At 50.7% G+C, this 24,810-nt stretch overlaps 3 protein-coding genes and 1 non-coding gene across 4 annotated transcripts; all 4 read left to right on the forward strand.

Moving 5' to 3' along the window:
* Positions 1–1,013: 1,013 nt before the first annotated feature.
* On the forward strand, positions 1,014–2,156 carry SMAC4_01300 (uncharacterized protein; the record flags this gene model as incomplete). Its single annotated transcript, XM_003352418.2, has 1 exon — positions 1,014–2,156. One exon carries the CDS (start codon positions 1,014–1,016, stop codon positions 2,154–2,156), a length of 1,143 nt encoding a protein of 380 aa, XP_003352466.2.
* A 3,505-nt stretch (positions 2,157–5,661) lies between these two features.
* Positions 5,662–8,799, forward strand: SMAC4_01299 (uncharacterized protein; the record flags this gene model as incomplete). The annotated part of the gene is made up of 2 exons (XM_003352417.2): positions 5,662–8,538; positions 8,599–8,799. The coding sequence occupies 2 exons, from the start codon at positions 5,662–5,664 to the stop codon at positions 8,641–8,643; spliced, it is 2,922 nt and encodes a 973-aa protein (XP_003352465.2). The 3' UTR covers positions 8,644–8,799.
* A 7,520-nt stretch (positions 8,800–16,319) lies between these two features.
* Positions 16,320–16,406, forward strand: SMAC4_13108. Its single transcript is given in 2 exon segments — positions 16,320–16,364; positions 16,372–16,406. It is a non-coding gene; the product is annotated as a tRNA-Glu (tRNA).
* Positions 16,407–19,396: 2,990 nt separating this feature from the next.
* On the forward strand, positions 19,397–22,975 carry SMAC4_01298 (uncharacterized protein). Its single transcript, XM_024655224.2, has 3 exons — positions 19,397–20,220; positions 20,317–21,690; positions 21,745–22,975. Exons 1-3 carry the CDS (start codon positions 19,961–19,963, stop codon positions 22,466–22,468), a joined length of 2,358 nt encoding a protein of 785 aa, XP_024511133.1. The 5' UTR covers positions 19,397–19,960; the 3' UTR covers positions 22,469–22,975.
* The last annotated feature ends 1,835 nt before the right edge of the window (positions 22,976–24,810 follow it).

A 24,810-nucleotide genomic window follows, 5' to 3' on the forward strand; every position in this document is an offset into this window, starting at 1 on the left:
GATTTTACATTGCCCCTTTTCATACCTCCAGAGGGAGGTTCATCAAAGGTACCGAGCGAGCATATGTGGAATGATATCAGATTGTGTCTATGGTGTAAGGGTACACTTTGGGATTGGGGAAAGTTGACAAAATAGGAGATATGCGCTCCCTCCCCCTTCTGAACTTCGAGGGTCATGGCTCAACTCCTCTTTGACAAGTGTGCGGTCCAAAGGTGATGGACGCTTCGAATTTCCAGCTCTCTAGAGTTCCCTCTTCGCTAAGGTCTGCCACCCTAACCCTGTCCCGCACCTATACTGTGTAGGGAAGCCTTGAAGAGAGGCACGTAGATGCCCGTTCCTGATCTCATCCATCCCCAAGACCCACGCCGTCGTGCCCTTCTGCCATGAAGTTTGCAATCATGCGTCGATCGAAATAAAACAGCCGAGTAAGCCTTAATAGGAACTACTTACCTTCCTCTACCCCGGAAGTCTGTCTACCAGCTGCCTTGTGGGTGGTGAGACTATCGATGGGACCCTGATTTTGATGCCAAGACACAGAGTCAGTGTTGACCCCTCGCTCCCCAGTGCTTGCACTCCTTGTGAATTGCGAACCCGTTCACCCAGCAACCGGTAATCGAGTTTTGGAGAACAGCTCCTCCTTGGGCTGACACTCATTCTGCTCCTCCAGACATCATCCGTGTGACACTCAACACCAATTTTGGTTCGTTTAAGCGCCTTCATGCGTGTGATCAAGTTATTCGCTATGCGATCAGTTTTTGCAGCTTTGGATTGGTCTGTCGGTAGTTGAGGCTGGAATCAAGGTGCGCCATCGGGCACACAGGGAAGACGAGGCAGAAAGGTTGTTCGTTATAAACTTTCAACTCGCTATCTTACCCCCCCCCCCGCAGACTTGAAACTTCCTCAGATCAATCTCAACACCAAGACGCCCATTCATTTGGACTTCAGTCGACTTCCGTGAAGATCTGTAACCATGCCCCCTGGTCAGCATGCTCACCACATTTTCTGGCAAAATCATGACAAAAGCTGATTTTCTGACAGGAAGCTCATCGCAGTCCGGGGTTATTAGCGGCCGGGTGACCAAGTCAGTGCCGCAAACTCCAGGAAAGCCAAAAGCGTCACAGAGTAGCAGTACCGGCAACAGTCTTACCGGGAGATCTGGAAAGACTCCTAAGTACAAATATGGCTTCTGTCCAGGATGCCGCTTCGGCCATCTCGTGAGGAATCAGATCAACCCGGAGCATCCCAACAAGGACATAGCCGGAAAGTATCGACTCAGCTGCAGCCACAGAGAGAGCAAAGGATGCACGTATTACAAGATCCTGAAGACAGACCCAAAGCTTACAGTTCCGCCAACGCACTCCAAGAAGCCCATCTGCCCTCAGTGTACCATGGGCCAACTCCTCAAGGTGATCCAGAATCCCTTCAACTTCAAGGAACAATGGATGGAATGCGACAGAAAAAACGCATTGGAACGGCCATGCGACTACCGACAAGGCTTGAATGGCAAACAGCTTGAGAATACGGGGGCGATGCCTGGAACACAGCCCAGGGGACTTTTCTCTGACCACCGTCCAGATGGGAATAAGCTGGACAAAGGGAAAGGGAAAGCGACTGAACAGCCAGGCCCTGCGAACACAGCAGATCCAGCAACGCGGGGTCCCGAACTTGACGCAGGACCATCTCGAGCTCCAGGAGGGGCTGCAGACCTGACCGAAGATGGGCAATTTACGCCAGAAACAACGCCCGAAAGATCACCATCACCTACACCTGCCGCTCACAACGTCGGCGCCGCTACCGCCCCAAATCTCAATGGTCCTGCCCCTGGCACATGGAAAGGAAAGTCCAAGCTCGTCGAAACGGCCGCAGACATTCTTTCTTCCCAAACCGTCATCGATCTGGTCTCGGATATCTCGTCGCAAGCGTCTGACACGGCGGGACCAGGAGAAGGGTCGTCCAAACAGGCGGAAACTCTCACAGAGCCTCGAAAGCAGCCGGCTTGCAGCAAAGAGGACGCATATCTGGACGAATTCGACTCCTCCGATGATGAAGAGCTTGCCCACATGACCGACTACATCTACCATTCTGCACGAAAACCAATGCCGCAACGGCGTGTCAAGAAAGAACCTCCCCTCAGCCCTATCTATATCCAAGATTGAGACGGGAGGGATGATCGGGGAAAGATGAACTGGGAGTACAGGTACGATACACGGAAACATCTCGATTTCACAGCTGTTCATCGTCTTTGCAGGGTTCTCGGGTGAAAGGGCGAGAGACGTTTAGCGGGCGGGAGCAGCCGACAGGACAGGCACCCGTGGCGCTGGAAGGGAGCCCGACACATCGGAGCACAAACCGAACACACGGTCGGGGTGACGGAAACAAATCATTCGTCACCACCCAGCCGTATCGAGGACTCGAAATCCGAAAAGCAGGACCCATTTCGGTATTTATCATTTTGTGACGCCATCAGTGGGGCTCCACTTACAAACTTTGTGGGGTTTATGTGGGGCAGGACTTTAAGCTCCGCGTCAGATGTCTGCAAACGCGTCTTGATGTTTATCGTTCGAGGCGCGTGGAGGGTATCAAATGCAATTAAATGCGCAGCAGACGCGTCTTATTCTGCAAGAAAGCTGCCCAGGGTTCCCGGATCAGTCTTTCCTCGATCGGGGCTCACGCACCTCATGCACCTCACGCATGGACTTTTGGGTATTATTTACAGGTAATTACGTACAGCTCGGAGACCATGGAGCAATCACCCACCGTTTCTTTTCTTCCCTTTTTCTTTCTTCATTGACCTCTATCTGCAGCTGCTTTTTCTCCAAATCAGCGAAGCAACCCGGAATCTCGGAATCACAGTTGAGACAGTCTCTTACAATTTCCCGTCTTCCTTCTTTTTGGGTTGCAGAATCATTCTCAATTCCGTTTTCAATTGTCTGACACTTGTCAACCACATCTTGTCCAATCTCATTCCTCTTCCGTCCTCTCCCTTGTCTCACCATATACCGACTTGGGTAAGGTAACAGGCATTTGATTCGGGCTGCCCCCTCCCCCGCCTTGTGCTTACACCACCTACCGGTCTCTGTTGGACGATCCAATCCGCATTCTTCGGCCAATCCATTTTATTGATATTATCACCACCACACGATAATACCACCGGCAGGGATTCAGTCATGGAGGTGGACGAACCCGAACCCACCTTGCCGCCTTTGCCAGTCCCGGACGAACTGCCCGCCTTTACCACATATATCCCAGGGGAACGCAAACGGTCTCGTGGCTGCTATGCCCCTCCTCCTCCCTCGCCTGGTATGAGCAGTTCTAGTGACCCTGCATACTTCTCGAGCGACGATGATCCAGCTCTGGATAACTACCTGCAAGGACGGCGAAAGAGGCGATATGTGGGCTCGTGGTTCGACCAAGTACCGGCATCCTCCGACTCTGGCATGGGCGACGATGCAAACCCCGGCCCATCGTCAAATTCCCGACACAAGCGGCACTTGAAGCGACAACCAGATAGCGGCGTTTGGGTTGGCCAAGACGGTGCAACCGACACCGATGGCGATATCGACCTACCGCCACTGGCTGCGCGACTCGCTCTCTCATACCCAGCCATCAAGCGTATACCGACACTTAGTTCGGAAGAGCAACGCGCACAAAACGTTGTATTGGCATGTGTGGACGATGGCCGGGAAGACGTCGACTTGAGGTGAGCCAGCGGGTTGAACGCGCCACCCTTTCGAGGACAGCCATCATGGAGGAGGACATGCTAACTTCTGGTAGCCAAATGGGCTTGGCCTCGATCTCGGACTCCGTTCTCGAACCACTTGCGGGCCTGACTCCGATCCCAGTCGTGGAAAAGGATGTTCCGTTCGTACCCAGAGACCCGGTTCTTAAGCTTTTCTTGGGAAATAATCAGCTGGCGAGGTTTCCCAGCGCTCTCCTCGACTTTCAGCACTTGACCGTGCTCAGCCTTCGAAACAACAGGCTGACCGAACTGCCGCCCGCCATCTCAAAGTTGAAGAATCTCACAACCCTCAACATCGCCAACAATCGGTTGCGTCACTTACCAGGAGAGCTGATAAATCTAATGGGGTGTGCCAGTGGACTTCACACCTTGAACATTCACCCTAATCCCTTTTTCCAACCAAAGCATCGGCAACACTTCTTGGACGATGACTACCTACAACACAAGTACGAATGTCGCACAACGGGGAGGGATCCCGGTATTTACGGATTGTTACGAGAAGGCTGCGATCGGGGCGAATACTTCACACTCTTCACTACGGCACTACGCGCCCGCACACCGGTCCAGTTCTCCAACAGCGCCGGCCACGTTCTCAGCAAGTTCATTTTCCCCGATATGTCTCAGCGTCTCACGGAAAGCTCGAAGCAGCTTGAAACAGAGGACTTTGGATCGATGGCTATACCACCAATCGTTAAGCAACATCTTGAATTGCTGGGGGAGTCAAAGCGGACTTTCCGACCCAAAGGCCCGTCCTCGCTTCTCGCAACAGCAATGCGAGTTGCCGCACGCTCCAAGGACACAGAGTCACTGCCAGACATGATAAGGGCTGATGGGTGCCCCTCGCATCTTGCTGATCCGCTGGAGCGTGCCATCGTGGTCAGTAAGCTGGGTGGTCAGCATTGCACGGTTTGCAAGCGGGAGACCCTCTGTCCTGTAACCGAGTGGATCGAGTTTCGCGAGATTCAGAACACGAGCGTTGAACGGACAGTGACTGGGGAAGGTAATAAACGGGCGACCATAAGCTCCAGGAATATCAGCGGGCGCGAAGACGAGGCATGGGTGCCTTTTGTTCGAAGGGGATGTTCCTGGGCATGTACACCCCACGTTCTGGATCCTTTAGATAAAACCCCCGTCGTACACGGGAGTTTCTGATGTATTCATTTGGAGACCTGAAGGAGCGGTCGATGATTTACGGCGTTTTGTTTCCTGACCTATTGTACGGTGTTGGGCATATGGCGAACATCAACGGAGTAACTCATTCTAGCCAGTGGCTAATAACCAAGTTGTTTTTTGGTTTGCTGCCATAACTTGTGATGATCTCAGACTGTTCATATGATACTTTCAGGGCGGCATTTCCAGTGCAAAGCGTTAATAGGCAACTATAGATATATACTTCTACTAAATTCGAAGGTATCGTAGTGTCACCTTCAATTATCCGACACTTCCCCTTCTGGAAGTGAATGTTTGATATGGAGATGCTTGCTAAGAATCCGGACAACTCCACCGGTAGGTAAACAGCGGGGAGCTCTGGACAGCGGGCAGGGGGTTGATTCGGGGACCCCCGCTTGACGCTTCCAGGTGTAGTGTACAACTCCTACAGGGGAGAGCTAAAGTTGTTTCAACGTCACATCTTCCCAACGCAGTCGAAAAATTCATCATTCATTCATTCCCAACATTGAGAGGATCCAGCTCCATCCAACTGTTTCTCTCGCATCATCTCTTCTTACTGGGTGTTTTCTGCTGCCCAACCCGAGCTTCTAGTTCTACCAACCACTTTTTACCAACAATTGCTTTCGACACGACACTCCAAAGCTACTCGACTGCTAATGTCGATCGCATTCCAGTAACTGCATCTCTAAAGTTATCAATTCCCAACACTCTTGGCCGCGGGCCATAGCAGTGCCTACCCATCCCACACCGATATGCACCTCCCGACGCAGCTATCGGCGCTCCTCCTGGTCGCGCTGCCATCAGTGGTACGCGCTGTCTTCCAGGACGAGGTCGGCCACATCGACTACCACCACGAGCTTCTGGGCCTCCCCCAGCGCGAAACTACCTTCTTCCACAAGCCGAGGCGAGACGACAAGGCGAGCCTGCTCTACACCCTAAGCGACGTTGGCGTGCTCGGCGCCGTCAACCCCAGCAGCGGTGCCGTCCTTTGGCGACAGCTGCTCAATGGCACCGTCACGGATGGCGGCGGCTTCTTGCGCGCGGGCGAAGGCCAGAACTGGTTGGCTAGCGCCTACGGCCAGTCGGTACACGCTTGGGACGCCGTGAATGGGAGGAACAAGTTCTGGATGGACTTTGCGGGGGAGGTCAAGGACCTGGAGATCATGGAGATGGCGGAAAACAACAGGAAGGATATCTTGGCTTTGTTCGACGAGAGCGAGTCGACTGTGCTCAGGAGGCTGAGCGGCAACGACGGGAGGGTCGTGTGGGAGTTCAAGGAGAGCTCCGGTGACGTGCCCCTCCAGATCAGCACCAACGTGGAGAAGGTCTTCGTCATCAGCCTTCGGGGATCTGCCGGCGCCTATAACATCAAGGTCACTGTTCTCGATGCCCTCAGCGGGAAGCGCGAGGACGAGATGGTAATTGGAACCAAGGCCGATGTTCACGACAAGGACGATGTCATTCTCGTCGGTGCCAACTCGGCTGCCCCTATCATCGCGTGGACGGATGATGTCCGCGGAAAGCTACGTGTCAGTGTTCTTGGGCAGAAGACGCGCCAGGAATTCCCCCTGCCGGCCGACACTGTCTCCGTCGAGATTCATGCTCCCCATCTTGTCCAGTCTCTGCCGCATTTCTTGGTGCACAGCAAGACCCCGACCGGTCATACCGCCGAAGTGTACCACGTCGATCTTAGGACGAGTGTCATCACCAAGGCTTATCAGCTCCCTTTTACTCCTGGACCCGGCGCTTTCTCCACCAGCTCTAACGGTGCGAATGTCTACTTCACTCGTATAACTGACGAGGAGTTAATCATCTTCTCGTCTGCCTCGGACACCGTCCTTGGACGCTGGCCTCTGAAGACCCCCGAAACCAGGCTGGTTGCCCTTCACGGAGTCTCTGAGGTTGTTAAGAAGCTCGGCTCCGACAGCTATGCCGTTAGGTCGGCCGCTGTCACTGATACTGACGAGTGGATTCTTATCCGCAACGGAGACGTCGCCTGGTCCCGTCCTGAAGGCTTGACCGGAGCTGTTGCGGCCACTTTTGCTGAGATTCCCGAGAGCGAAAATCTCGCCAAGACTCTGGAACAGGAGGCTCACAGCAACCCTCTCGAGGCTTATATCCATCGCATCAAGCGTCATATTGAAGACCTCCAGTATCTGCCTGCTTACCTCAACAACATCCCTGCCCGCCTGATGAGTAGTGTACTCGGCACCGAGGTCTCTACCCACGATGGCAAGCTCGCCCGTGACAGCTTTGGCTTCCACAAGCTCGCTGTTTTGGCTACGAGGCGCGGTATGATCTACGTCCTTTACGCCGGAAACCATGGCAAGGTGCTGGCTACCAAGAGGGCCTTTGACCTGCCCAAGGGCCAGAAGTGGGATGTTGCTGGAATCAAGGCGGATGACTCGACTGGCATTGTCACTATTCTTGGAAATAACAATGATGAAACGGTCGTCAAGCTTCTCCCGAGTACTTCGGTGTTCACTATGGAGGTGTTTAGCAAGGGACCGGAGGGAACTCCTGCGACCCAGAGCGCTGCTCTTCTCAACACCGCTACTGGACCGCGTCTCTTTCCCGTTGGCTTGGACGGCGAGCTTCAGGGGTTGACCTCTGATATTCTTCCCAACCAGATCGCTGTTGTCCGCGGCTCCGATGGAGAGCTGAAGGGCGTCGCAATCGCCGACGGAAAGCAAACCGTCTCTTGGACTTTCTTGTTGCCCAAGTCGCAGAGAATTGTCGGCATTGCTACCAGACCTGCTCACGACGCCGTAGCCTCCATTGGTCGCGTCCTCGGCGATCGCACTGTCAAGTACAAGTACCTGAACCCTAACACTCTTGTCGTTGCCGCGGTCGATGAGAGCACCAAGGTTCCTTCTCTCGTTATCTATCTCCTCGATACTGTCTCCGGACAGATCCTGTCGTCATCCAAGTATGAGGGTGTTGACCCCAAGAAGCACATCGAGTGCGCCATGGCAGAGAACTGGTTCACTTGCACCTATTTTGGCCAGTACCGCGTCAGAGACGGCGCCCAATCTCTCAAGGGATACCAGATCGTCGTCTCCGACCTGTATGAGACCGATAAGCCCAATGATAGAGGTGTTCTCGGTGATGCCGAGAACTTCTCCTCTCTGGGGCCCATTGATGCCCCGGGTGACGTCCCTCTGCCCTCGGTCGTCTCGCAGACCTTCATTCTCAGTGCCCCCATCTCCGCGTTGGAGGTCACGCAAACCAGGCAGGGTATCACCTCTCGCCAGGTGCTGGCCTACCTTCCCGAGACCCACGGCATCGTCGGCATCCCACGCATGGTTCTCGAGCCCCGCCGCCCTGTCGGCCGTGACCCTACCCCCGCCGAGATGGAGGAGGGCTTGGTCAAGTATCACCCCGCTATCGAGATTGACCCCAAGAGCGTCCACACCCATCAGAGGGACGTGATTGGCGTGCAGAAGATCATTGCGGCGCCCGCGATCGTGGAGAGCACCAGCTTAGTGCTTGCTTATGGCATCGATGTGTTTGGGTCGAGAGTGGCGCCGAGCTTCTTGTTCGATATTCTCGGCAAGGGCTTCAATAAGGTCACCCTTATTGGAACTGTGTTGGCGATTACAGCTGGTGTGATGGTGTTGAGCCCGATGGTGAGTAACCAAAATGTGATGACTTGAAGTGAACATGGACTAACAGGTGTGTGTTTGCAGGTTCGGAGAAAGCAAATCAACTCTCTCTGGGGTGCTCCAATGTGAACTGTAAATTTATGAAGATGCGGGTTGGTGGATGGTTCCCATCAGAATGGGTGGTACATTGGACTGTATAGAAGAATTCCTTATGGTGATGGAACAGGGACGTATTAATGACCGTAAAATAAATCAACACATACTTCTTTTTGGATGCTATCACGTTCAAGACACTTGCTTGCATATTACTTCCTCTGCAAAGTGACTCCCAGGCCAAAGATACCCTCGGACTTGTCAGTCACTACGGTTGACCTCTGCGACGTGCTCCGACACAGTATGTTGATGACGATATCCTTTAGTAGAAACTGATCCCATCAGCCAGTCTGGACTTCTGAATGTTTGTATTGAGAATCGACCTGCAAATCCGGCTTGTGGCCTGTGGGCTGCGAGCTGCCCCTGCCATGGGACAGGCCTGGAAGGTTGAGGGTTGGGTGGTTGACGACAAACAGCGAGATCCTTCAGAAGAACGGACGGCCCGTCCCGTAGCCTACACACTTTACCCTCCCAACCGGCAAACAACCGGCAAACGCACCTTCCATCTCAACTCATTCCTCCCGCTGCCCACGCCCCAAACAGTGAGTGACTCCTGCTAGCGGGGTATATAAGGTCCCGTCCCATAGGTTCCTTTCAATAAACGGCCAACACGACCAGTTCGATCCTGGTCTGGTGGCGTAGTCAGTACTTGCACCGCTTGCCAGCTTCTGCATCTCCCGCTCGTTAGTTGGGCCCCGTGCCGGATGGGTGAAAGTTCGGTTCCCGGCCGGGGTTGTAGCCAAAAAACAGGTAGGGACAACAATACGGCGGGATCCAGGTGTGTGTATGACTGCCGAGCGGGTTATTGACCTGCACCCTGAAGTTGAACAAATAATTGGTTGTTCGGATATGTTGGCATCTTCTTTTTTTCTTTTCTTTTTTTTTCCTTTTTTTTTCTTTCCTTTTGGAGATGGTTATTTATTTTTTTGTGTAAACCTCTCCACTGACTGATGTGTCGATGGTTTTAGAGGACAAAAAGGGCGGTGCGGCAGGTAGCATGCTGATTGATATCATGATATGCCGCTCAGCGTTGACAGGATCTTTTAGAAAACCGACGGGAATCTTCGATATCTTCAATCTCTTCGATATATCTCTGAGGAATTGACTATGGTGCGTAACGAGGGTCTGGAGAAATTGGAAAGATCCTCAGGTCAGGCAGGCTGCTCCAGTGACTGAAATGTAATCATATTCTGTGCGCAAAAAGAGATCCATGGATTCCTTCAGTTGGATTAGATTGCGTTATGTCATGATTTGCTTGGGAAGGAACCATCCTGGATGTGCTTTTCCATAGTGTATATAAGGTACCCCTTCCCTTGGTAAGCTGTGGTACGGTTTCTTTGTTCTATCACATCGTACGCTTTCAAGTTCATCACCTTCTACGCTCAGCTCTTTCCTCGTTCATGAGCTTGTGCTTTTATCACCCCAGCCATCAAAACCTGCTCATGGCAGTCCGCTCGCTCCTATCTTGTCACCTCCATCAAGCTCGACCACTCTTTCCTACATGAAGTTTTCTCTGTTACCATATTCGAGGCGCTATCATTTTATCTCTTATCTCCTTCGCACTTGTCAGAATTTGTCACGTCAAATACAGAGAATGATAAGTGTATTCCTCAGGCAGGAACTTTGTCGAAGGCAGCCACTCTTTCAATCCAAATAACCTTGTCAACTTACTGGCCGCCTAGAGCGCGGAGCGCGGCATCAGCGCTTGTGATTAGACAGCACCCGGCTCTCTGTCACACGCATCGCACCATGATAACTTCTCCCCAATAACTCGACGCGGCTTAGCCGCCTGTAATTCAGGGCCTCATGAACGATTCTGTCCGTCTGCTCACCCGCCCGACCGCCTTGCTCACCTCTGTTGTCCCATTCAAGACGGACCAAGCCTGATAATCTTCTGCAACCTCTCTATCCAGATCTACCAAGCATATGAGGGTCGACACACGCGCCAGGCAGTCTCAAAGGGGCGGAGGCAGATGTGACTCCTTTTTCTTGGTGGCGCCTTTCCACATCTGCCCCTGTGTCACGAGATGACCTATGCCGAGTGATAGGAGTGTCTGGTGAGTATAGCACACCGCTCTCCCACCTCCTCCGGTCATCCACAGCAACCGAGCCCGATACCCACACAGCCTCTGATTTCCAGTCATTCTCTTGAGTAGCTGGCCTCTTCCTTGCTCATCCGAGTCGCCTTGCTCACCTCTACGGCCTCTATCAGTGGAAGACGAGCCTTGTCATCTCCGACAGCCTTCAACGCCCTCATCAACTGGCTAGGCATCAAGGTCTTCCTGCCCCATTAGGCTGCCTTCCTATTGTCCAATGCTGGAACGGACAGACTCTGTACAAGGAGCCAGGTGAAACCGAAAATCCTGGCAGAGCTGAATATGCCGTGATGGAGGCACCACCCGGTCCCTCCGTCCAGATTGGGCTTTCGAGGTTCCACAGCCACCAGTCGTTCATGTCAGTCCCTGCCCCTAATCATCATGGATATTGTCTTCCATCGTTACTACCGAGGCCCTCAGCCATTGCTCCAGGCTCTTGGGTAACCACCACATCCTTCTTCACCGAGCAACTGGTCGGTTGAATCTCCCTCTTCTAGACATACCGCCGGCAAGGCGGCCACACTTGTGGTGACGGAGATGAGGCGAGGGTATCGCAGTACGCGTTCATACGATCTTTTTTCGACGTTCACTCCATGGGGGAAAAGCTTTCGGCATCGTCGGGACCATCAAGTTCGTAGTGGCGATTGCGGCGTTGCCACAAGTACTCAACACCTAGGACTTTCCCATCTGGCCGAGCATCGGCGTGAACATTGCGTAACGCGTCATCCGCGTGTGCGGTAGGTGATCTTGGTTGTGAGCGGATAGAAGCCGACAGGTTGAAAGAGGATGACAAGAGCATGGCACTGCCACATTTCAGAAGCTGCTAAGATCATGGGCGGTTCGTATTGTCCATGTCAGATGCACTGCTCATCGGATTGTCAGTCATGATCGATGCTTCAAGAGGAAGTATGGTGGACAGTTATTTCTTCAAATCGTTCGTTGCAAAGGGAGCGGCGAAAATGCTCAGGAGGTTTGGTGTTGATTCGTTTAGGTACTAACTCTCCTGTATATGGTTACACAAAAAAGAACCCGGACCGAGTGCCGAGTACCAAGATTTAGCGACATTGGAGGCTGTGCAGAACCATCTTTTGTACGCGGTTATACCCGGAGACCTCTGGGAGGGACAACGCCACTATTCCCATTTCGCCTCCATAGCTGCGCCAGTGCAGTCTGAAGCTCTATTCACGAACTGTGATATTCCCCGGCTCCCGAAGCTTTGGTTCCTGCATTCATACATCAATAAAGAAAAATCTTTTCGGCAAGTCCGATTGGCTTACATACCTACTATCCGAATGTTATGCTTTTGGCCTGCTATCGAGGCATTCGCTACCTGGTTTATGCAACCTTAACACACGCGAGCTGAGGTCATCTATTAGGCTACCTGAAGCATCAAATCCTAGCTGATTGCGCTCATATCTCAGCTTGCGATGCTCAGATGCCCCGGATTCGAGGTGCTAGCTGCCAGGCGTAAGGCATTAACGTTGCCAGCTGAATCTTCTCAGTCCTCGAAGGCGGCCAAAACGAAGCACAGGACTTGGTCATCAAGTCCCTCCCCAGCTCGACAGGCACTTTGAGCCGAGACATGGACGCCTCAACTAGATTGCCTCCCCTATTGATATCACCGCCAGTGTTCCACTGACACCATGTTGCCTGCCCAAGCTGCTATCTACTGTGGAACACATATGTCTTGCCACGATTCGGTATTGGGAGTAGAGAAAAAGGAAACCAGGACGTCCGGATGTTCCGCTCCCATAGTGCGGGCTTGTGGCTGTCCTAATGAGACCTGCCGTCCAACGGTATTCGAAGATGTTGGAGAACAAAAGGCAACATGCATTTCGTGATGTTGGCTTCACTCAAAGAAAAGTCGAGAGGGCTTCGAGTAACAAATCGAGGGCACCACAAGCACTGCGTATTGGATGCCTACAGCGCCCTCTCATTGATGACTCGTCCTCAGGGAACCTCCTCGGACAACCAAGGCAGCTCTGGTAACCGGCTTCCTGTCTCCACAGCCAATGAAGCGCGCCTTGTTGGTGTCAGTCTTATCACTCATGAGGCAAAGACGCCTCGACGGAAGCCCGCCCGCGCCTATAGCTTGCCAAAGCTTCGATACACCACTTTGCCCCAGATCTGCCGGTGATTGAGGCAGTCCGATGATCGTCAGTTGTTGACAGCCGAGTGTCCTCACCGAGTGGTCACTGGGGTTCTCAGTTTATTGGGCTGATGGACATCTCCGGAACTTGGCCACGTTAAGGTCTCGTCGATCCTTGATGCCAAACTCTGTATCATCCCGACGGCCGAGTTGCTGACAGAGACCTAATCCTATAGGGACTGTTGTTGGGAGTATTATGGGCATCCTTAGCTCGCGATGCAATGCCAACAATTGTCGCCAACTCGGAAGTCAACGACCAGCCTTGTAGAATTGTGGAAGCACCGAACGAGCAAGTACAACATCCACCTTCTGTTTTGTCAACCTGATTCGAAAACATCCTGGTAAAGTAGACGTGGCGCAGAAGGTTGAGTGTACTTGACAACGTGATATCTGGTGATTGGTCAGGTGATGCATCTGCCTGTGCCTTGGGCTTTGAACAACGTGTTTGGTAAAGAGCCGCCTGTCGGATAAAGGACTTACATGGATGGTTATGGTTTCTGCAAGTTTGTTTTCCGGCTTCAGTTTTTCGTCGTGGTTTCAAGTTTGTGGGTTCCATTTAGTTCTTTTTCCGCCACCGTGGTTGTCACCATTGGGCAAACGGCGGTGAATAGAGGTAGGCAGGCGCCATCATGGGTACACCTCCCTTCCTGCTTGCTACCTGCCCGATCTAGCGCACGAGAATTGAGTCAGAGATTCCGCGGACGAATGGTAACATTTGAACAACGCGACGAAGAAGGAAGCTGGACTGAGTCAGGATTAGCAAATGTGGGTGATGCGCTAGTACTTAGATGCCTTGCGAACCGAGACAGGCATACCAAGACAGTTAATGTAAGGCAACTATCTCTAAACTTGCTCAAGGACGTCGACGACGAGGCGTTTCGATTACTGGAATGCTGGTTCGGCATTTGAGTCGCGTGTCATGGGTTGTGAAGGTGGTTGGTGAGCAAGGGAGACCCGTGTGTCTACGACCCACGTATGTAAAGCCCTATCTGTTCAAATCTTCGGTGAGAAAAGCCTCATGCGTTTGGGCCTTCACAACGGTGAGATACAGGCTACCGGTTTTGCCTCAAGACGACTGGTACCGATTAGCATCAAAGCTGCCAGAAGAGGTCACCGGACGATAATCCCCGTCGGGCAGTCAAGGACACTGAAAACCCAGCCTACTACCCCAACAAAGGAGCTCTTGAACGTCGCAGGACTCCACCGCAGCCTTGAGGCAATATGTATCCATTGGAAGCGGCATTCTCATCGGGATCTTCAGCGGCTTTTGAGTTGCTGATAGATAGCCCTTCGGCCACTTGGAAGCAGTCTGAAGTTGACGTTTGTTAGCCTCCTATCAGGATAACGTGTTCAGGGGATGACTCCACGGACTCACATAGACCAATTTTTTTGCATTCATGAACTCCGCTTTCTATCTTGTAGTGCATCATAGGTTCCAAGTTCTAGGGAAGTTTGCCGCAGTCAGACCATGGGTGGTGACATTATATGTGAAAATCTCATGTTAGTCGTGATGCGTCGGTCGATTTGGGAAAAATATCAATGCCAGTAAGAACGATGTTTGGTACCAAATTCGACTAGAGACATCACCTCATTCGTAGTCCCGCCCCCAATGATTTTATACATCTTCGACATAGGGGTCCTGGGTCCGGCCTCCAACACAGCGGCTCTCATGAATGACACTTCCCTTTTGAGAATGCCAAGACATACACCATATGGTGAGTAACATGACGTATCCACGGTATCGTGAGATTCAACCGTAGTGGATAATCGCTTTCTCAAAGCGTCCAATTGCGCATGTGTTGAAGACGCGAATCGGCTTTCTTCCGTTATGACCCTTTTGGTCGTTTTGCTGTTAAACCCCTTGCAAAATCCGGGAAAGCCCGAGCCCCCCCGACGTCGCACACCCGTTAAGGTATGTCTCAGTTTTGCTGCTGCAAGAGCTGCTCAAACGGACGGAATGGGAAAATGATCTTCCCAAATTCCTCTTTTAGACAGCCCCCAAAGTCTTGTTCTTTGAGGCCACCACCTCGGGTCCGTGATTGTGATAGTGATTGCGATAAGCAAGCCGATCATCTCAGCTTCGTTGCCTTGTGTTTGTGATTAACAGGAATGATAGACGCCATTAGGACTTATTTCCTGATTGAGATCCTGTCACATGTACCGGAGTCTCAATAATAATGATAGGATTGGGAAGGGATATTCAGGCGTGAGGCGCTTGTTCCAGGTGCTCAAATTCCCCTGAATAAACAAAGGCTGCCAATCACGATTATGAAGCGTACGGCTGAATCGGAACGAGCGTTCACCGCGGCTGGTGCCTTCGAAAACAGGGGAAGCTAAGCACAAAAAAGAGCCACAGCACGGCACTCCTTTCTTCGTTTCAAGAGAGCGGCGTAAGGCTTCGGTGAGCCTTGTCACCCTGACAAAAAGAAGGGTATATATGCAATCAGCAGCCTAGAACGATTGTGACAATGGCGACCTTGGTGACTTGCGGAAGGGTTATTGTGACGTTTGTGACCCAACAAGCCGACCTCGCAAGTCGCAAGACCTCTAAGGAGGCTAGAAGATGGCTTTGTCAACATTCCGTGAGACAAGAGCTGCTTCAGGATTCGTTGAACAGGACGCGGCTGCGCGTGACAAGCCCAAGCCAACCACAAAAGGACGAGAATACAAGGCGCAATCTGCCTTCTTCCTCCCGGGCCTCACATGACGCCGGCTTCGTCCCTGATCCGGGCCCACGGGTTGTTCCCATCCCGAAGAGCCCGTCAAGATGCAAAGCGAAGACTGCATGCTTGACTTGACCGAAAATTGGCGGTCTGTAGGGCGGTGACGGAGACAATGCTGAAAGACAACGCTGATAGACGGTAGGTACGCTGCAATCTCTGCCGTGGCATTAAGGTAGTGTTGGGTTATGATGTGTTTGACAGTTGGGTGAAAATATCGTGGGGCAGTCGTAACGGTGCCCATGGATGCCCGAATTTCAACTGCCTTGTCTCGAGCTTGTGTATGTTACAGCCCGAATGTTTGCTTTGCCAAACGTTCCGTTGTAGAAGCTCGACTGAATTGTTTGCTGAAAGGGAAGGTTCACCGCCAACATCTTAAGGTTACCTCAGGTTCTAGCCAGCATGGGGTACAGTATCTGGCTGCACTACGTAGAGTGACCAGGCCGATCATCATGGCTTGTTTTGGCCCTTGAGTAGACATCGACGAAGATGATACATAAGGTTTTCTGTTCTCGCCCTTGGATGAACCATGTCGAACTGCACTACCTATGACCTGTTCAGCCCAAGCCTTGGTTAGCGAGGGGGTTTGATATCATCTTTCCACTTCATTCGATAGCCCCGGGCTCGCCCAACAGCTTGGATCGCACAGTGTGTGGCTCTACCCACCTGCTTCTCTATATATCTACAGGGGAGATAGCTCAGCTGGGAAGATCTGAGCTTGGTTTACCTTCGGTGTCATCTGAAAGGTCGTGGGTTCGAATCCTGCTCCCCTTACTTCCATCCGGTTTTTAAAAACCGGATGGAATCTCTCCTGCCTTCCTAGTCAAAAGAGACGTTAAAGATGATGTCGGGCTTACTCTAGTCCTTAGCTTACCTATGGGTACACGTGACTAGGCACATGTAGAAAATATCTTTCTTGAGCTTAATAATATTAGTTATAGTATTATTAAGCCAACGAATAAGAGTTCTTAAAATTAAAACTTTAATAGATCTAATTAACCAATTGCTATCTCTCTTACTAAAAATTCTGGCCTTATAACACCTTACAGGCAGCTGATCAGCCAATTAGCAAAGAAATTTAGTACTATTAGTAAGTGTCACACGGACATTGCTCCCAGTCTAGGGGTTAGGATCGCAAGGCTCAGCAGAGCCTCAAACACTTGGAATGAGCCTCATAAAGGCTCGGCGGCCGCAGGCCGCGAGGCTCAATCTCACTTTAGCTAGACTCTCAGCTACCAGCATTGCTTACCCAAGCCCCTCTTGACGCTTTTAGGCTAGCGAGCCAACTATTAAACTGCCAATAATGCTAGTAAGCAAGACGAAGCAATCTCCAGTCGTCACAGAAGTGATCACAGCTACCAAGTAAAAATCAAAGCGACCGAACGAGGATCGGCGCCAGAAGAAGGAAGTAGAATAATTAAAGACACTCAGAAAGATCCGCATATATGAAGATCGCCATATAGATACACTAAGGTCTCAAGCAACAATGCTTGATACTTACCTTAGTACGCACTGAACCTCTATGGTATAAGAAGGCTTTGAAGCCTAGCCTAGATAGAAAGGCTTCAAAGGATCCAATAAGACTTTCGAGACCAGAGTAGTTTATTAGCTGAATTGAACTACTGTTCTAAGCCCAAAACTCTGCCCTTATCATAGTAAGATCCTTTCTCCTCTATCTCAAAATCTTGAAGACAGGATAAAAGAAGAATTATCTAGCGCATACTCAAGATAACTGAAGCATAAAATGGGAAGAGGGGGAGGTGAGGTCTTAGTATATTAGCCAATTAGAAGTAATAAAGTTCACTAGAATAAAAAAGGAGATAACAATAAGAACGGACGTCAAATATTGAAATAACCATAGCTTCTTAGGCTCTCATAGTGAGACGAGATGAAAGTTCGGATTTGTCATGGCGCTAGCGGACCATTATATTACTAAGCTATGTTCCAAAAAGATATAAGTAACCGAAGCTGGCAATTCGGTCGCTCAAGTGGTTTTATATAATTGTGATAGCAGTCGAGAGGCACAACTGCATGGCTGCCATTACAAGATTTAGGGTTATAGTTAGAAGTGGAGAAGCTGACGGTTTTCATCTAGCATTCAACAATATAATTTTTTCTTTAGATTAAGAAAAGAAGCATCACCGCTTACCAATTAGGTAGACTATATAAGTAATTTGGCATGATGAAATAATATATATATATATCTATAGCTCAAGATATGCAGGTTGTATGTAGTTAGTACGTTAGTGCCTTTCACAAGTAAGGCACTTATTATGACAGGCTAGGGTGCATATGCCCAAACGGCCAAACTTACAAAAGATAGGACGATACTCTGCTTGCAAAGCAGAACTCAGAATGCATACTGTATAGCCAATGCCAACTTGTGACACTTATAAAGCCTCGCGCTTACCAACTAATCATTTATCATATGGACGTTTTTACTTACGAAGCCCACGTAGATAATTATTAGTACTAACATCTTAACTTTCATTCTGTTAGCAATTGTGCAAAAAAAAATAAAAAAAATTACCTTTCACGGAAGGACAGCGGCCGCCCCGAACACTATTTACATCTTATTTACGCTTTCATTTGTACTTTCATTTACACTTCCAATTACATCTCCAATTGCACCTCCACGCTTCATAAAAAATTGAAGGGTCTTCTCTAAGTCCTTTTTAGAAACGGTACAACCCAGAAACTAACCTTGCATCCTCTACGGAAGAGCTAAGGCCCGTAGGGCCTCCCCAAACACTAGTTCTACCAAGAAGCGTATTGGAAGCTTTAAGTAGCAGAAGATAAAATCATTACTAAACCTAATTTGTAAGCATCGACAACGGAGATTAAATAAGGTCAGGCTGGCGTGGATTTGATCAAGTGTTTGTTGGAGACGGCGCCTTCAAGGTATAGTAATTTGAACTGAAGGTTTCAGGCGGCAAGTATCAAGCCCAGCCTGAAGAAAATAGTACGCTAATTTGTGTTAGTGCACTAACAGTTTCTTCATTGTCTGAGTGCAGAGTTGCATATCTGATAAGCCTTACCACGACAAGCTAAAACCCAACCTCTATTCTACCTCTTGCTTCTCGTGATAGGGCGACAGGTAAGTAGCTACCAAACATCGTCTACAGTTCTTCCTCGGCAGTATCGCGGAACCGAAAGGAAGATATGAGCTAACAAACCTTACCCAAATCGGTACCATAGCCAACTGAATGACGCCCAGAACACATTTGCAACCTGAGTTACCTAGGTACACAATAGATAGGTACTTAAATGGAAGCTTGAGTATCCATGTTTCCAAAGGCTCAAATATTGAGACAGAAGGTTCCGCCAGCCATGCCACAGGCCACAGGAGGCTCTGAGGGCAAACGGCAGCAACTACAAAATGGAGTGGAAACCGCACCTCTTTTGAACATAGTAAGGACGTCCCAATTGAGCATGATTCTCTCGGGCTCATTCATGCGATATTTATGAAAGTGCAATATCTCGGTGAGCAAGTAGTTCACAGCTGGGGAGGAAGGAAATCTTCCTAGGCTGGGAAACACGGATCGCAGAGCCGCATCTTGGTTCGCGAGGTGGTTCGCCGGCGAGGTGGTTCGCCGATAAGGCGACCATCAAAGCTCAAGCCACATGTTCTTGGCAGCGGTATGTACCGGGCTGGGGTACCAGGGCAGGCTCCTGCTCAGCAGCCCGCGACCTACCGGACCGTGTCTCTGGGTGGCCTGTGTATAAGGAAAAGCCCATCGGCATCAATCTTGTCGACTTTGCGATAAAGAACAATTGTTTTACTCTCGCCTGGGTCGTCTTCGTTTACTTTACATTTATGCCTCAACTTGCTGCACCCGGGTCGCTCGCTTGCTATGTCTGCTGGTACCACGCCACGCTGGTAAACTTGGCTGTGAATACGTTGCTGGCCCCGGCCTAGGTTTGTCGACGAACCCAAAGACATTCTTCACCTCGCGACATCATCTTTTTATGGGACTATATCTTTTTACACACACCTCCCTCAACTTATTGCCACCCCACTCTTTTGGACGACAACACTCCCGGCAAGCTGCCTGCGATCGACTTCCCATCGAAAGTCGCGCACAACCACACCTAGCAGTCTTCGAACCCCCTTAGGAAGTATCGTTGGGAGATACATCACTCCGCATTAATCTCAGACCCTTGTTGCGCACACGCACGAATCTTGAGAACTTCTGGTGTATCAAACATCACCCGAAGGTCACATCTCTGACACTGGTTTGCCTCATTCACCGGGTCGCACTCAGTCTGACGAGGCACGCAACCCCACACTCGCACACGAACACACCCCCGCAATCAGCCTGCCCGTCATGGCCTCTCAGAAGCCCCAAGTCGACATCGGGCAAGGCTTTGTCAACTACCTAAGAAAACAAGCACGATCTAGACAGAAGCCTACCGTCTGTAGTGTTTGCAATCTAGATCTGCCATCAGTCACCGATCACGTTCAGTTCGAGGCTCACATCAAGACTGTTCATGGCCAACTTTACAACAGCAAAACATCAGATAAGGAAAAAGAGGACTGGCTGAATGCCCAGTGGAAGGCATCCCAGCCTACAAGTATAAGTGAAAGGTTGGTTGGTCACTTTCCTCTCACCTCGCCCTCACCTGCCCTCACCTTCCCCTAACATAGTGGCCTGTACTCACATCTATTTGTGCATCACATCAGAAACCCAGGTATCGACGTTGGTTCTAAATCCCGAAAGGCTGCCCCTGGAGATACCAACCAGCCGTCAAATTGGGGAAGCAATGCCGGCCAAGATTCGGGCAATGTGGCGCAGGCGCAGCCAGACCGTGCTTTCCGAACAAAGAGTCCTTCCCCCAGCAACAAAAGAGAGAGCTCCCGTAGCCAGTCTCCCCCCAAGCGCTCCAAAACTTCTGGCCGTCAGGGAGGAGCAAGTGGGATGACGGAAGATGCCCGTGCGGAGTTTGACCGAGGACCAACTCAAAAAGGAATGCTGTGGGATCCCCAAAATGATACAACCCGAACTCGCACTCAGCCATACGACAAGCCATACGACAAGTCGAACGTTGCCACAAGCCACAAGTTACCTTTAGCTGCTTCGCAGGCCAAGCCCCGCCGTCAGAGCCAACAGTCCCAGAACACGCCCTCTTCTGGTCGAACCCCTGCTCAGTCCGAAGATATGTCGCTTGGTTTCCTCAAACAGCCCGAGACACGCGCTATTTCCCAGGAGCAACTTGTCACCGAAGTCAAAGGGATTTATGCGGGCCTTGTTATGGTCGAGAGCAAATGCATCGAGGTCGACAACGCCCAGAATGCCGAAACAGATCCGGCCAACAAGCCCATCAATCATGAGCAATGGCAGGCTTTGATAGCCCTGCATCGGACCTTGCTGCACGAGCATCACGACTTTTTCCTTGCTTCACAACATCCGTCTGCGAGTCCAGCACTGAGACGATTGGCCGCCAAATACGCCATGCCAGCCAGAATGTGGAGACACGGGATTCACAGCTTCCTTGAACTGTTGAGACATCGTCTTCCGGGGAGTCTTGAGCACATGCTTACGTTTATTTATCTGGCATACTCTATGATGGCATTGCTATACGAAACTGTGCCTGCATTTGAAGAGACGTGGATTGAGTGTCTCGGGGATCTCAGCCGTTACCGGATGGCCATCGAGGAGGGCAATCTTCGTGACCGGGAGATCTGGACTGGGGTTAGTCGGGATTGGTATTCGAAGGCTTCCGACAAGTCCCCCACCACCGGACGTCTCTATCACCATCTCGCCATTCTTTCGCGACCCAACGCAGTGCAGCAACTCTACTACTACGCCAAATCCCTTTGCGTTGCAATCCCCTTTGGCTCAGCTCGTGACAGCATCATGACGCTCTTCGATCCTGTTTTGGGGCCTGATTCAAGTCGTCATTCAAGATTGCATCATATTGATCTGGCATTCGTCCAGACCCACGGTGTGATGTTTAGTGGTAAATCTCAGGAGAAGCTGGAGCAATATATGGGGAATTTCTTGAAGCCCCTGGATGACCACATTCAAGTTTCAGGATATCAGTGGCGTGAGCCTGGGTATGTGAAGTCGGTGATTCTTTCTCCCCAGTTTCCATTTCTAACATCTAACAGATACCACATTGCAATTGCAAACTGCTGTGCCATTATTGGTTGGGGTAATGAGAAAAACCCAGTTTTCCGAGCCATCAAAGCAAAGGCAACCGTCAGTGATGAGTCCCGTGACCAAACTATGACTGGAACCGATGGATCGGAAGTAGACCTACAGCTCGTAACAGCTCTGAGGTTGGCCAACCGGACTCATGATGTTGTCTTTAGACAACAGGACGACCTTAACATCGTTCCATATCTTCATGCGACTCTTGCCTTTGTCTACCATCTAATCTCTCTCCCAGAGGCCATGGTCCATTTGGCGCCAGAGTTCCCCTGGCAACTGGTGTCCTACCAGCTGAACTCCTTGCTTCGGGATTATTCGGCATTTGGCCGGTTTGAAAGTGACCAGTTCCCCAGACCGGAAAACGAAGAGGTCCCCCGTCCTCTACCCGAGGACTTTGCCATGCGCGGCCTTCTGTGGGCCGAGAGCTACTTCCCCAGCGACTGGTTCTCAGAAGACAAGATCATCGATGATGAAAAGTATTTCGAATCGGCTTCTCTCTTCGAAGAAAGAATCACACGCGTTCTGTACTTGGGCTACAGAATTGCCATGAAGGGACAGGGCAAATGGCTTCGATATGATATGAAGACTCATCGGTTCGGGGTACACCCACAGTATGAGCTGGAGTCTCACAGAGGAGGCAGAGATTACGGAGAACTGCCTGACGCTGTCGCCAACCCTTGATCAGCCGCGAGCGTGGGTGCACAACTGGCAACAAGTGCACCCAAATCATTCATATATACGGTACATGTCAAGCCAACGTTCACATTCAAGTTGCGAAGGTTAGGAAGTCTGGGACAGGTGTCAGGTGAGCCGCCAGGGGTTCCTTTCTTTTGTCAACCTGCTTCATTCACATTTCTTTCAGCGAATAGATAGACTTTCGGGATTTTGATAACCTTCTCACACATGTACATCAGCGATCGAGGTATTCAAGTGTGTACGGTCTAGGTCCTGGGTTTTACCACGTGAAACCCAGCGAAACAAGTGTGTCCATGGTGCTATTTTGGCCCTTGAGTGTAACTGTGTATCAGTGTAATTCTTAAACATTCAGTAATACTAGTCAAGAATCCCATCAGAATCTTGAGTAAGACGATGTATAGGCGAACGTGCAAGTAACAAGCGTTATCGGGACAAGAGAATGTGAACATCAGAACAAGCGTAGATGTTTGATAATCAAGGCTATGTGAGAGGCAGCTCATGTCATTGGACAAGGCGACAACGGCAGAACAACTAAACCTCGAGATGGCGAAGAAAGACACGTTTGATTTCCATTGGTGTAAATTCTCCGCGGATTCACACAAGAGTACACTAACATCAAGAGCTTCAGCTCACTCATTACGCCAGCACACAGCTAACTCAGCTCAGGGGTTCATTTACTTTGCTCCGGATCTGGTATCCAAGCGCCACAGAGTGACAGCGGACGTTGTTCTCATTTGCACCCCACGTGCGATCCAGACCCCTGGAAATGGACCCCTAGAAGCCAAGGAAGTGCTCAAAAAGGTTCAATTTCCTTTGTTGCGAACTTGGTGCCAATCTCCGAATCTAGGCACCCTAGTCGGTTGCCTTACGACACCATCCCTCGCTACGCGGGAAATTGATAACTAGGGATATAATCCGATGCTTCCGGTGCAGCCACCATGACGTTCAAAATATCAAAGAAATGCAGGAGGTAAACACCACGGACAGTATCATGAACGCCTGGTCTGTGCTGTGCCGTTGCATTCGGTAACATCCACTTCCATTGGTAAGGCAACCACCAGGGCAGGGTGGAAATGACGACCCAGAAATCAGAAACCTCATGTGGATATCCCAGGAGTTCGGTATCAACTATTGAGTTTGGGAAGCTGCGCCGCAGCCGCGCTCCTTCCTTCGGTCGTTGGGTAGTGCCTGCTACGTCACCTCCACTCTAGGCAACAGCATTCAACAATGCGGCACCGATACAACGGAAAGAGCAATGAGGCCTCAACTCCGATACCGAAAAAACTCGGAATCTGAACAGACCGATCGACCGGCAATGAAAGTGGGGGAAAGGCGTGGAACTCAGGTCGTTCGCCATCACGGCTTTGCGCCTCGTCGGACCCTTACGCTCAGTATCTTCAAGAAATCGCACAAACGTTTCAAAGAAGCTTACGACTCACCCTCGACACTCACCTCCTGAGCCACAACGATGTTCGCCAACAACCTCCAAATCTGACACGACGAATGTAAGATCACCATCTAGGCCCCAAGTGATACGAGTTGATCATTCCTGTTCTCAGATGTCATCATCGAGTAACACGCGATTTTACTGTCCAAGACCGATGCTACATAATGTCCAATACGCGAGGGGAAAAGAAGGCAACCACGCTAAGGAGTTCCAAGAGGTGTCCAAGGAGGGGGCTGAAGCCTGCTAGGCCAGGGCTGCTGACGCTTGTGAATCGCCAACGACCAACTTTATTTCAACGTTTGGGGAATTTTGGAGCAACAATTTGGCGAGAATCCAACGTTAGACTGGGAATCATAGGACACTAGCGGCGGGTGAGGAGGGACGCTTCCGATTCATTGACTGAAATAATTTCTTGCAAGATGCTCCAGTTCGGTCCGGTGATGATGAGACGGTGTGGTACACCCCCGAAGCTCTGACCTTGGTGTGACACTAATGTGGGAACACAGACGATAGACGTTGAACGGATGGCTGTTGAGAGTGTGAAGAGCCGTCGCCGATATTCGCTTGTGGATTGCACGCCGCTCGCACTTCGCAGTGACGTTATAGTCAGTGAGTGTCTGAGTGAGTGAGCGAGTGGACACTGGGTCGAAAAGACCAGACACCGACAAATACAAGAATATCCACACCGAAAGTTCGGAGGTAAGGAGGTGGAAACATATATCCTTTTATAGCAAAACTATCGAAAGGTCGTAAAGTCTCCCACTCATTTGACTTACACGGAACTTTCCGTCGGCGTTGAGGCTGACTGCACGACAGATGATATCTGACTGTCCTTATGTCCGCTCTGATGACAGTCTCGGTGTCTTCCGCGGCCGCTCAA

This window comes from Sordaria macrospora, chromosome 1 (assembly GCF_033870435.1).
Source record: "Sordaria macrospora chromosome 1, complete sequence".
NCBI classification, from domain to species: Eukaryota; Fungi; Ascomycota; class Sordariomycetes; order Sordariales; family Sordariaceae; genus Sordaria; species Sordaria macrospora.

What these genes read in the sequence shown, in the direction of transcription:
- SMAC4_01298 (XM_024655224.2), top strand. Translation starts at nt 19,961, where the DNA reads ATGGCCTCTCAGAAGCCCCAAGTCGACATCGGGCAAGGCTTTGTCAAC. An exon ending in CCTACAAGTATAAGTGAAAG is followed by an intron (nt 20,221 to 20,316) that starts GTTGGTTGGTCA and finishes GCATCACATCAG; the next exon opens with AAACCCAGGTATCGACGTTG. An exon ending in TATCAGTGGCGTGAGCCTGG is followed by an intron (nt 21,691 to 21,744) that starts GTATGTGAAGTC and finishes AACATCTAACAG; the next exon opens with ATACCACATTGCAATTGCAA.